Source organism: Phialemonium atrogriseum (genome assembly GCF_030411735.1).
Source record: "Phialemonium atrogriseum strain 8032-3 unplaced genomic scaffold QBC33scaffold_5, whole genome shotgun sequence".
Classification (NCBI taxonomy): domain Eukaryota; kingdom Fungi; phylum Ascomycota; class Sordariomycetes; order Cephalothecales; family Cephalothecaceae; genus Phialemonium; species Phialemonium atrogriseum.
Window position 1 is genome coordinate 1,172,574 of NW_026848142.1, and position 11,517 is coordinate 1,184,090.

The window sequence follows — 11,517 nt, forward strand, 5'->3', positions numbered from 1 at the left end:
TGGCGCAGCCTTCTTACATATCGGCCACTCGATAGATGCATATTTCATGTAGTGCGTTATGCGTGAAAGAAGAAGAGAGCAGCGTCATTATGGATGGGACGATACATGCCTGTGTTGGGCTGACATGCAGAGTCCCCCGCGCCACCGTGCTGACCCTTGCTACTCCTGTACGCAGCAGTACCAATCCAAGACAAGTTGACACAGTGTAGCCTCACGGTGGCTTCAACGATGGCCATTAAATTTCCTCACGCTTGGTTGGAGCTTGTGGAAGGTAATGAGGCTGGGCTCTTTTTTGGATCCCACTCCCTGTATTGCACCATGAAGAAAGATCATCCTCGTTGGTTCTAATGTGGAGATTGGCAGACAGCTCTAGCAACGGCATGGGACTGGATTTATAGATAAAAATGGACACGAACCGCGCTTATATCATCTGACCACGACAGCGTGAACAATAGCTGCCGGAGATGATGAGGAAGTTCCCGCACATGGGACGCAGGCAAGGGAACACACAGTTCCAGGGAAGATGAGCAAGGAGAGGCAGTAACGGCCAGAAGGCATCACATGCCGAGCTTCTCTCGCCATGGGTCGCGGTTGCGGGATCCAATCCTAGCTCTATAAAAGTTTAATGTCCATAACGTCCCACGTTGGCACCTCGTTTCTCCCAAAACGACTCAAGAAGAATGCCCCGATCCGCTTGAACTCCTGTGCAGGGGCACCAGCATGGGGCTCTAGCAGAAGACCAGTTGCCCCCGTCACTAACAGTAACCACAAAGGACCTTCTACCTCTTCGAATTCCGGCCATTGTCGCTTTTCGTCCGCATATGCTCTCCCGAGCATCTTCTTCCCATCGTAGACATCTCCAGCACTGTGATATTGGTCGAGTACTAGCGAAGTAGCCGATCGCAGCCTCCCTCGCAGGGAGAGCCAGCCACTGGTGACCCGACCGTATGAATCATGGCTGTTCAAGTACTCCAGGTGAATCTGGTTAACCTGCATGTCGCCGTCGCCACCACCCTGAGTGCCGGCATGCATGTCGGACATGTCATAGTCGATTGGGCCGTCGATCGAAGCCCAGCTCCAGGACGGCGCCCGCCAGACGGACGGCCGCTTCGGCGACAGCTTCTCCGAGTGTTCGGTTCTCCATAGCAGTTCCGTCTTGATGTTCTCGCGACAGAGGCCGGCAGCATATGCGAGCCCGTTTGCGTCGCAGTGAAGGCGTGCCAACCCCGACAGGGCCGGCAGCTTGTCGGCAGGATTGGTCATGAACCGTCGCGAGTACTCTATGACGACGCGAGTCCAGTCGTTCCTGAGGTGGGCTTCCTGCAGGGCGTCTATCCGGGGCAGCACAGACAAGTGTCCGTCTGAGCTGACGAGCCCGTGAGCGCCGCATTTCCAGTAGACCTGCTCGTTTGTGTATATGAGCGCCCGGTGGGATAGAGCGACTTCCTGCAGAGTCCAGGCGCGAGTGGACCAGGTGTTGGCTTTTCGATTCACGTAGCCGGGAACCATTCCCGCTCGGTACGCCGAGAGAACGTTACGGCCGGGGATGCCGTCACGGCTTTGTCGCGCCTCGGATACTACCAGTTGGCGTGACAGTAGGAACTCGTCTTGACAGTCTTGGGAATCAGCAGCAATTATGGCCAGTGTTGCATCACCGTATATCTGGCTCATCTTGGACGACTCAGTGAGCCAATCCCGAACCGCGTCCGGCACCGAGCCTTGGAGAATGCAAAGGGCATCGACCCACAGATAGCGAATGGAGAGGTTCCTCGTAACGGTAATAGCGTCTTGTATTGCGCGGGGAAGCGATTGGTAGTCCATTCCAACATGAGTATGGCGATGCAGGTTGTCCGGCGTCGTGATAGTGGCCTTCGACTTCCCCCAACAGTAGCTTAGGGCAGTATACGGAGCTCTCTCGTGTAGGCGCTGGCCCTTGACAGCCAATTTGATCATGGGCGAGGTCGGGTCGACATCTATAACTCGGGTTGGGAGGTCTGGAAAACCCGGCTTGATATCGGGATGCATGTGGTGGTTGGTGCAAGACTCCAGCCATCGCGTGGCAATTCCGAAGCCAGTGGGCGACTTATCGTCCAGACACACAGTTGTGTACAGGAGTGGACAGACCCAGTCTCCCTTGTGCAGGTATAGGCGACTCACGACCGGGTACTCGGTTCTTGCCTTTGTCTTCGCGGTTACCCAAGTACGGTCTTCGCACTTGGCTCTATCTCCAGAGCGAAGTTCGAGAGCATCGTAACCACGCCATGCTCCTTCCCCAGCAGGATTTGGCAGGCCGTAGAGCCTGACGGGCCAAGTCTCGGACAGGATAGGGTGAGTTCCCAGATGGAACCGCTGCTTCTGGTGGACCTGGACGATCGACTCCCACATCATCTGACACAAACGGCAATATTTGTCGCCGGAAGCTGATTTCTGCAGCTCTGCGAGGCTCTCATAGTGGTCATATCCGTTGTCGAGATCAAGGCCGGTGGGAACTGCGTCACAGAGCCGACATAGGAGCAGATCCGGTTGGAACGATTCCAGACTCGATTGAGGCATGGCTTTGATTAGAAACACACGATGCCACACCCACCTACGAAGGCGAAGGCGAATGCGAATGCGGATATGAACATTCAAGAGAGAAATAATTTGGCACGCCAATGAGGCATGTCCGCCTTGGGTATCAACAATATAAGTGTGTAATTGGCCAAGGAAATGGAGAATTCTCTTCTGCATAATTATCCAATTACCCCGCAGAGGAACCCCCAGAAGTCGTTGACACTTCCCACGCTTTGACAATGGCAGTAACCGAGACTTGTTGTTACTGTAGCCCAGGCATCAACTCGTCCTTGTCCCCCTTCCATCGTCAGTCGCTCAGCAGTGCAAAGTCAAGATGCTGTCAACTCTGCAGCCTGGTCTGTTCTGCAGTGGAGGTCTTTTGCTCGAAGCGAGCATTCTCGATCCCCGCGAGGGTCGACTGCTGGTATCCCACTACGGGAGAAATCGTTGTGTTCGCGGATAACCGCCAAATTGAGTTGCAGATTTGCTCCATGGGCAGCAACAAGAGTCTCCCTGAAGGATTCGACTGGTGTCCAGGCTCCCGGCCTTCGAGGTACACAGGCTCTGAAGACGCAGCAACGTGGGCTCGCGAACGTATAGCAGAGTGCTCAAGTCGACATGAACTCTGCAAGGGACCCAAGTCGAACATGCCAACGCGCGTCCTCCAAATTGACGACACAAATGCTCAAATGTCGGCAGGAGGTGGTAGTTCTCTTTCCCTCAAGCTTGTCGAACCGCCGCATTCCACCCAGACCGAGTACGCCTGCCTCAGTCATTGTTGGGGGAAACTAGGCCCAGTGAAGACAACCAAGGCGTCGAAACTACAATTTCTGCAATGTGTTCCGTGGGACGTGCTCCCGAGGAGCTTTCAGGAAGCCATCTCTTTTGCCCACATGCTGAATATCCGCTACCTGTGGATTGATTCGTTGTGCATTATCCAGGACGACCCGGACGATGTGGAGAGGGAGATTCGACAAATGTGTCGTATATATGAAGGAGCCGTAGTGACTCTGGCCATCACCAAGTCTCACATACCGTCGGAAGGCTGTTTCTCAACGCTGTCTCCTGAGTCTGCTGGGTACGAAATGCCAGTACCAGCAACCTTCGACTGGTCAGCCGCAGTGGTACGCGAAGTATTCGATCATGCGCATGCCGTGAGCAGTTATGAAAACCCACCTCCTGGTAAAGCTCCACTTCTATCGCGGGGCTGGGTACTCCAGGAGCGCATTCTCTCGAGGCGAGTCTTACACTTCACTGCTGAGGAGCTGGCCTTCGAGTGTGTCACAGCCAGATGCTGCGAGTGCGAGCGGGATCCTCACGAGATGCCGGGGTTCAAATCTACCATGTCCCAAGCGGTGGAAACCGACGATCGAGATGGCCTGTACTTGAAATGGCGGGCGCTGGTTGAGCGATATACCAACCTGGATCTAACATTCGAGACTGACAGACTCCCGGCCATTGCCGGATTGGCCGAAAAGTTCGAGCGTCGTCTCAACGACCGATATTTTTACGGGACATGGGCCGGCAACCTTCTCGAGAGCCTGAACTGGCTATCCTTCATCCCCATCCGAAGGGATCGGCGCCCTGCCGCGCCGTCTTGGTCTTGGGCAGCGGCCTCGTCGACCGTCCGCCATCCTTATCCTGAAAAATGGGCGGAACCAAACCAACAGGACCGATGTGAAGTGTCCGTTGAACATGTTGCAAAATGCGCAGAACTGCATTCGTTCACGACGACCTCGCACTTCTTACGCCTGGTTGCGCCAGCCATAGCCATGAAAATTGAGCCCTTCAAGCCACAGGTTTATAAGAACCCTTACAGAGGACAACAGTACAGGCTTGTTGGGTGCGCAGACTCATTTGGGGATGCCATCTTTCCTGATTTCCATCTATTCGAGGGACCACACGGCCTACAGGCAGATGAGTGGTTCTATTGTGCGCAAATGGTTGCATTCTCTCAGGAAATCCGTGGGAAGGATGAGGTTGACCGCTGGTTTATGCTTCTGCGTTGCCTTGATAAACAACTCGGCATCTATGAACGAGTGGGTTGGTTCGAGATGACGTGGCCGTACTCGACGTGGGATCCAGAGCTCACCAGAATGCGCTTTCGGGTCATTTAATTAACTGTGAGTTGCCACTCTACACGAGAGTTCAGGGATGATTGAATCTAATATAATCTTCCAGCCATCGAGCGACAATGTCGATAGCTCTCAATCTATCATACCAGCCCTCTTGGACATCTCAAACACGTTACACCAGCTCTCTCTTGTCCCCTCTCTCCAGTGAACCCTGCTTCTCTCAGCCCGTTCAGTCTCCAATGCCTGTCAAAGTCCAAGTGATAGCCATAGTTGTCTAACTGGTGCGCATGCCAGATATCAACCCCCCTTAACTCTAGCCTCTTGCAAAAGCCCTTTGGGCCTGCGTATGAAATCCCCCGGCTTTCAAAGCCGTGGCTCTCGTCAACTTTAGCGACGCCCAGATGGACACACGCGCCGGCACTCGCTTTGGCTGCCGCCCTGAAAATGGTCTTTCCATCTTGGTATTACCCGCCCAAACTACCAGAGCTTGTCTCTGCGGGCAGGGGCAGTTGGCTATTCGGGCAGGAGGTATGTGCTGAGCAGGGTTTTCGGGCTGCCAAGAATCTTTAGACAGTTGGAGCACGACGGCAATGGCGATGGCAACAGCAATAGAGACGGCGACAGCAAGAGCGCTTTAGCAATAACGACAGTGACGGCTAGCCAAATGCCCCTGCCCTAACAGTTAAATGCCCCTACCTGAATAGCTGAATGCCCCTGCCCGAGTACCAAAATGCCCCTGCCCAAATACCTAATTGCCCTTGCCCGAATAGCTAAATGCCCCTGCACGAATAGCTAGATGCCCCTGCCCGCGGAGACAACCTCAACTACCAAGTACAGAGCTTTCGTTCCTTCCAAACTCAGGAGTTCCTACCAGCTAAAGCAGAGAAGCTTGATCCTGACAAGGAAGCTACAACTCTCCTCAAGGAGAGTTACCTAGAATAAGAACTCGCGGTGCCCAGCAGCACGGCGTTTGAAAGGTCAGGACACACAAAAACACATACCACACTGACTGCTAATAGGCAAAAAAATGGCCACATTCACTCCCGCCTCGCGCCCTCTCGCCCTTTTGGGCATTAAGAGGACGACAACGACGATGATGACGACGATGATGTCGTCGGCGACGATGATGATGATGATGATGATGATGACAACGTCTGCGGCGACGCCGACGCAAACGCTAACGACGCCGATGACAACGTCGGCGGCGACGCCGACGCCAACGCTAACGATGGTGACGACGACGATGACAAGGACGATGACGACGACGGCGACGACTGGGGCGGCTGCCCTCGATCACTGGACTATGATGGGTACAGTGGGAACCTGGGTCGGCGCGGGGTTGGCGGCCGTGGTCATCGCAATATTACAATGCGAGGTTCAGGCAGGTCGCGATTGAACTTCACGATGATGACGATCTGGACGCACGCAATCTGCCTCTGGCAGAACAAGCGCGGCTGGCTGGTCCAGGCCGCCGTCGTTATCGAGGCTTCGGCGAGAACTACCTGCGCCCTGGCGGAAGACCCCAGGGCCGCTCCTGTGAAACCCACGGTGCCGCAGCCGACCATGCCTACTCTGGACGAGGACGCTTGTCAACCGAGACGACGGCACCCGGAGAGTGTATCCCGCATGGAGACCATTGGTACCGCTCTCCAGGCATACCTGAGCTGATAACCCCTGCCACTAGTATTGCGGCAATCGGCGCCTCCCTTGTTGCTGTAGCGAGGCTGCCTACGGGTGGTGTCTGCTTCCTTGTCAGCATCTTGCTCCGCCAACGCCACGAAGTTGACACCTGGTGACAGGACCGCATGGGCTTTGGCGTCTGTGAGATGTGGGCTTCTCCAGGGGACTACCTCCGCACTTCCCTGATGAACAACCTCGCCCGCACTATCGGCCAAGTCATGAGAGCGGGGGCCAGGGGCGGCGGAGGAAAAAAAGAGGACAAGCTTGAGTAACTACTTTTATCACAATGCATTACATGCAATGCGCTTCTGTTTTTCAGTGATGTTACTCTGTTCCTATAATTAATACTGTGATGCCTTCTACTTTGCAGGTTGTTCCAACATAGCATGAATCATGGGAAACAAGATATCATTGGCATAATCACTACTCTTCTGCACTTCACGACGATGAAACGGGGAGAGCAAGGTCGACCACTTCAGAACCTGCACCGCAAGGAGAGCGAAACAATAGAGATGGTTGGAAGCTGTCAGCATGGCTTCTCCAGTCTTTGTCGGTGAACGTAGCACGATAAACCAAGCATTTGGATAATCCGATGAAGATAATCAACCAAGTCTCACCAGAAAGTACATATTAGGAGACATTGATTCCTTCCTCTATTCTAGTTTGGAAGTACAGATACCGGGACCTGAGTCCCCCAAGTCCATCCTAACGCAGCTTCATTGGGCTTATTCTTCTCCGAACACAATTATCCCAGGGTTATACAGATTTCAAGCTCATAAACATCTCGACTCACACCATGTCTTTGGCAAGGTTGACAATTAAAGTAGGCCCCTATTGCTGGAAACGATCCATGCGATTGATACTCGGCACCTTGGGCGCGCACCACCGACATTCCCAGCTTCTTGAGATTAGGTAAACGAGGAGTGCCGAGTCCGGCACGGAAAACCCAGCCAACGTCGAGTTGGAAGGTGGACGAGACTTTCTCAAGAACGTGTCGCAGTTGTTGAGGAGGCTACTGTAGCCTTCAGTTTGCCGGCGAGGCAAAAAAGCCTGGCCCCTCGAACAAGGAATTCCAAGTAGCCGGCTTTGGCTGAATAATTCAATGTGCTGTCTGCGACACACACAAACACATACCACGCTGACTCTAGATAGGACAAAAATGGCCACATTTTGGCAAGGGGCAGACGGAGCAGTGGTGAGACCTAGGAGGCTGGCAGTGATGACCAGGAAAGCTGGCAATGATAGAGTAAGATTACTGAAAACAGAAGCGCACTGCGCGTGATGTATTGTGATACAAATAGTTACTCAAGCTTGTCCTTCTCCATTCCTCCGCCGCCCCTGGCCCCGCTCTCCTGACACCACCCATGGGCGAGGCACAGGTCCTGCTACAGCAAAAAATGCAGCGCCGATTGCCTCGGCAGTCATTGCCACAATATTTGGGACAGGAGCAGCCCTCTGGTCTTCCGCCAGGGCACGGGCGGTCCTTGCCGAAGCCTCGATGGCAGCGACAGCCACAGCACCTGTCTCCAGATCAGGCTGGGCCCTCCGGCTGCGTTTGTTCTGCCGGAGGCAGATTTCGATGGCCACGACCGCCAACCCCACGCTGACTCAGGTTCCCAATGAACTCATTATAGTCCAGCGATCAGGGGCAGCGATCAGGGGCAGCGGCCCCAGTCGTCATCGTCATCGTCACCATCGTCAGCGTTGGCGTCGGCGTCGCCGCCGATGTTGTCATCATCATCGTAGTCGTTGTTGTCGTCTTAATGCCCAAAAGGGCGAGAGGGCGCGGGGCGGGAGTGAGAGTCATTCTCTCCCCATCATCATCATCATACTTGAGCATCGGGCAAGAAATAATTTTTGGTGCAACACTTCCTCTCCACTCCGGTCATCACTGCCGGCCTCGCTGGTCATCACTGCCGGCATCGCTGGTCGTCACTGCCGGCCTCCTGGTTCCTATAATTGATGCCGTGGTGCCTCCTGCTTTGCAGCTTGTTCAACATGGGGTGTACAACATGTTGTGTCCAGCATAGCATGACGACGAGGGTAGAAATCGGAAGAGATTTTTGTGCCGTGTTTGATATAGAGCAGTGTCCGGATGATTGTGCCGGAGCAAGCTCAAGCCTGGCGAAAGGACCGAATGCCTCAAATACCAGGCCGGCAGTTCCGAGGAGGTCGATGGGAGATATGCATGGATGTCTCAGGACTTCTCGGCTGAAGAGAAACCAATGATCATGAAGCTGGCAGGAATGGCATGGGTCGTTGGCTGGTGAAAGTGATTTTGGATACTAACGCACCAAGTATCTGGTCATGGTCGATTCATATGTCAACGCGGACTCTTAGAATTAAATAATGGAGTGGAAACACATACCTGGATATCGCTGATGCCCCTGGGCTGAAGACTGCGTATGCAATCGTGACACTTCACCATGTAGAGCGCTGAGACCCTTGCGAAGATAAGGAAGAAGACTCGAAGAAGCAATCCTTATTGGCCGCGTATCCTCCCAGCCGAGGGCGCCGACCTTCGGGTGTGACCAGCAGGCACTGTGGTGAAGGGTTTGGAATCCTTGAATCTTGAGTCCAGCGTCGATATAGTCATCGATGGGCGGATGCAAGGAGACTGCAGCATGTCCAGCTCGACAACTCGAACCCGCGTGTGCCCTCCGTCGCCTGATAGGAATCGGAAATATAATATTTGCATATTGAGGAGCTCCCGTGAACCCTGGGAGGTCAGCGACGTGCCAAATAGATCAGGAGCCGGAGAACAGAGCGGGACGTTGTAATTACAAGGTGTCAGGAGTCGATTCGATGTGTTTCGATCAGTTGCCTCGTCAGTTGGAGGTCATGGACGGCCGGTGGCGAATCATAAGCCTACTGAAAGGCAGAATGTGAGAAGAGCATGTCAAAGAGACGAAAAACATTTCTAATATCAGCATAGGTAGGTTGGTTCGCAGAACAGAAAAAGCAATCGATCGTCGTTGCAATAGATGGAAACGAAAAGGACACGTTCCATGGCGTGGACTGGGTGCAGATCGACCATTTGGAAAGTTCTAGCTATGATTTTCTAGGAAGGTGCATCTTGAACAGTAATGCCGGATAGAAGGGGTGATTACCCTAATGGGCACAGTGGACCACGCAAGGCATTGTTTCGGAGGAAGGAACGGGGGTTGGCCAAATTCGGAACCAACCCCATGGTCTAGTGCCTGCGGTGGTGTAGGCGAGTGCCGGTAGCCGCAGTAGGTCGGGAGGCGACGGCAGCGGCGGCAGTGTAGCCGGCATCAGCAATGGTGGTAGCGGCATTAAACGCGGCGGCGGCGAGCCTGTTGGCGACAGCGAAGGCGTCCTGGGCGAAGTAGTTAGCCCAGGCAGCAGCAACGGCCGGTGCGTCCGCAGCCGGTGCGGCGGTGGCAGCAGTGGTGACAGCGCAGGCGGTGTTGGCGGCAGCAGCAGCGACGGATGATAAGACAGTGCCGTTATCAGCACCAGCTGGGTTGTAGTACGCTGGCGCAACTAAACTATTCGGATGTAGGGTCATGATCTCTTGCAACCTAGACATATTCAACTGGGGAGACCATAGACTCTCATATGGCGGGGGACGGGCGGTCAAGTTTTGTTGAATTGGATTGCAGCCGGAGGCGCTATCTCCACGCCGTGTTTTGCGTCTTAGCCAGGCTCGGAACCGCTTCGTCATTTTGTCGATTTAGATATCCCAGATTCTTTGCCAAAAGAGAGGGGAAAACAGTCGTTATTAAAGTAGAACGCACCTGCTATGACTTATATATGAATTATGCCTGGTAGTGAGAACCTTTTTTCGGTTTTGTCTTTTTGTTTTTGTCTTTGTTTGAGTGTTTAATCGGACCATGCCCGTTTTCCGCCGTAATTACCCCGGTGCCGGCTCCACAAAAGCGGCAAGGGATCACGGAGGATGCCAGCTTCAGCAGCATGAAAATAAACGTCTCGCGATACAGGCCAATTCAGTGAGTATTCGCCAAAGGCTTTTTACCATGGTCACCATTGATCTCTCACTATTTTATATACTCCCTCGTCGTGTATCAAATGCAATCTAAGACCGTCATCACCAATATCCTGGCTCGGTATTTTCAAGAGTAATGTAACTGGCGTTTCCTTCTTTTAACCCTTTTTTTTCTTGCTCAGGTTCTATGCCCCATCGAGCTTACAACCCTCTTTTGCTTCGTTCAAGACGAAGCTTCTTTTTCTCTATGTCCGATTTAACCTTTGCCATGTTCTTAAGTTTGGTGCCGCCGAAGCAGCCCCTGAATATGCGCAACATAATTAGGTGAGCTACACACCAGAGGAAAAAGAGTAGTCTAATCAGTCGAGGCGATCGATCTGTAATTGGACTGGAGGTGAAATCATGGTGCTATTCTCGTAACCTCCCAGCCCTCCCGTTACCCCTTTTCAATATCTAGATGACAGCCGTGTCGCACGAGCGAACTCGCCAATCCTCTGCTGACCTCTGAGTGTCATAAAAACTCCCACTCCATCTCATGGCCAACCATGTCTCCACCTTTGAGCTATCTCATACTATGCTCCTGCCTGGCACTTTCTTGGCATCGATGATTTAGCAACCAGAAACGTAGTTGATCGTCGTCATGCACATCCATCAGCCCCCCAGTGCTTGGTGCCACAGGCCTTGCAACCGCTCTTGCGAATGTCTTGGTAATCCCACCATATCTGATTACCCGTCCGAGCGCAGTTCTTCAGCCCTTGTCGAAGGGCACAGATTGGAAGCCCCTGAAGTTACCGAGGCATATCACGAGCCAGCCAAGGACGCGGACGAGGACGAAAAAGAGATCTATCCGCTACCCTAAAATGGCGGAACGAAACAGCGCGGCAAGAGACCGACGATGCCACGAGAATGCAATGATACCCAAGCTCTGTACCGGGAATACCAACAAGGGGCATGCATACAAGTCAAGGTCGTCGAATGTGAGCAGTCAACAAAGGCATTGTCCCAAATGAGATGTCAACAAGGAAAGAATCCACCAATTTCCATTACCCCCCAAGAAAAACCAGAAAACCATGGATCGCCCGCCACCATCTGGACGCCCAGCGTTGCTTGGGCGGAGATCTTCCCTCTTCCGTATAAGCCCCCAGACAAAACTCATCCCTCCTCCTTCCGGGGGGGGGGGGGGGGGGGGGGGGGGCGGGCGGGCGGGGGGGCGCGGGCGGCCCGGCCCCGGCCGCCGCC

At 53.7% G+C, this 11,517-nt stretch overlaps 3 protein-coding genes across 3 annotated transcripts in view; 1 reads left to right on the forward strand and 2 right to left on the reverse strand.

The window, feature by feature from the left end:
• Positions 1 to 612: 612 nt before the first annotated feature.
• QBC33DRAFT_487208 (HET-domain-containing protein) lies at positions 613 to 2,682 on the reverse strand (the record flags this gene model as incomplete). Its single annotated transcript, XM_060425423.1, has 1 exon — positions 613 to 2,682. The coding sequence occupies exon 1, from the start codon at positions 2,551 to 2,553 to the stop codon at positions 613 to 615; it is 1,941 nt and encodes a 646-aa protein (XP_060286403.1). The 5' UTR covers positions 2,554 to 2,682.
• Positions 2,683 to 3,200: 518 nt separating this feature from the next.
• QBC33DRAFT_567534 (heterokaryon incompatibility protein-domain-containing protein) lies at positions 3,201 to 6,568 on the forward strand (the record flags this gene model as incomplete). The annotated part of the gene is made up of 2 exons (XM_060430490.1): positions 3,201 to 4,178; positions 5,709 to 6,568. 2 exons carry the CDS (start codon positions 3,201 to 3,203, stop codon positions 6,294 to 6,296), a joined length of 1,566 nt encoding a protein of 521 aa, XP_060286404.1. The 3' UTR covers positions 6,297 to 6,568.
• Positions 6,569 to 11,356: 4,788 nt separating this feature from the next.
• Positions 11,357 to 11,517, reverse strand: part of QBC33DRAFT_313800 (cyclin-domain-containing protein) — a 2,538-nt gene continuing 2,377 nt past the window's right edge. Inside the window, exon 4 of the mRNA XM_060423523.1 lies at positions 11,357 to 11,429. The gene's annotated coding sequence lies outside the window, so the exon portion shown is untranslated. The remainder of the gene's footprint in view (positions 11,430 to 11,517) is intronic.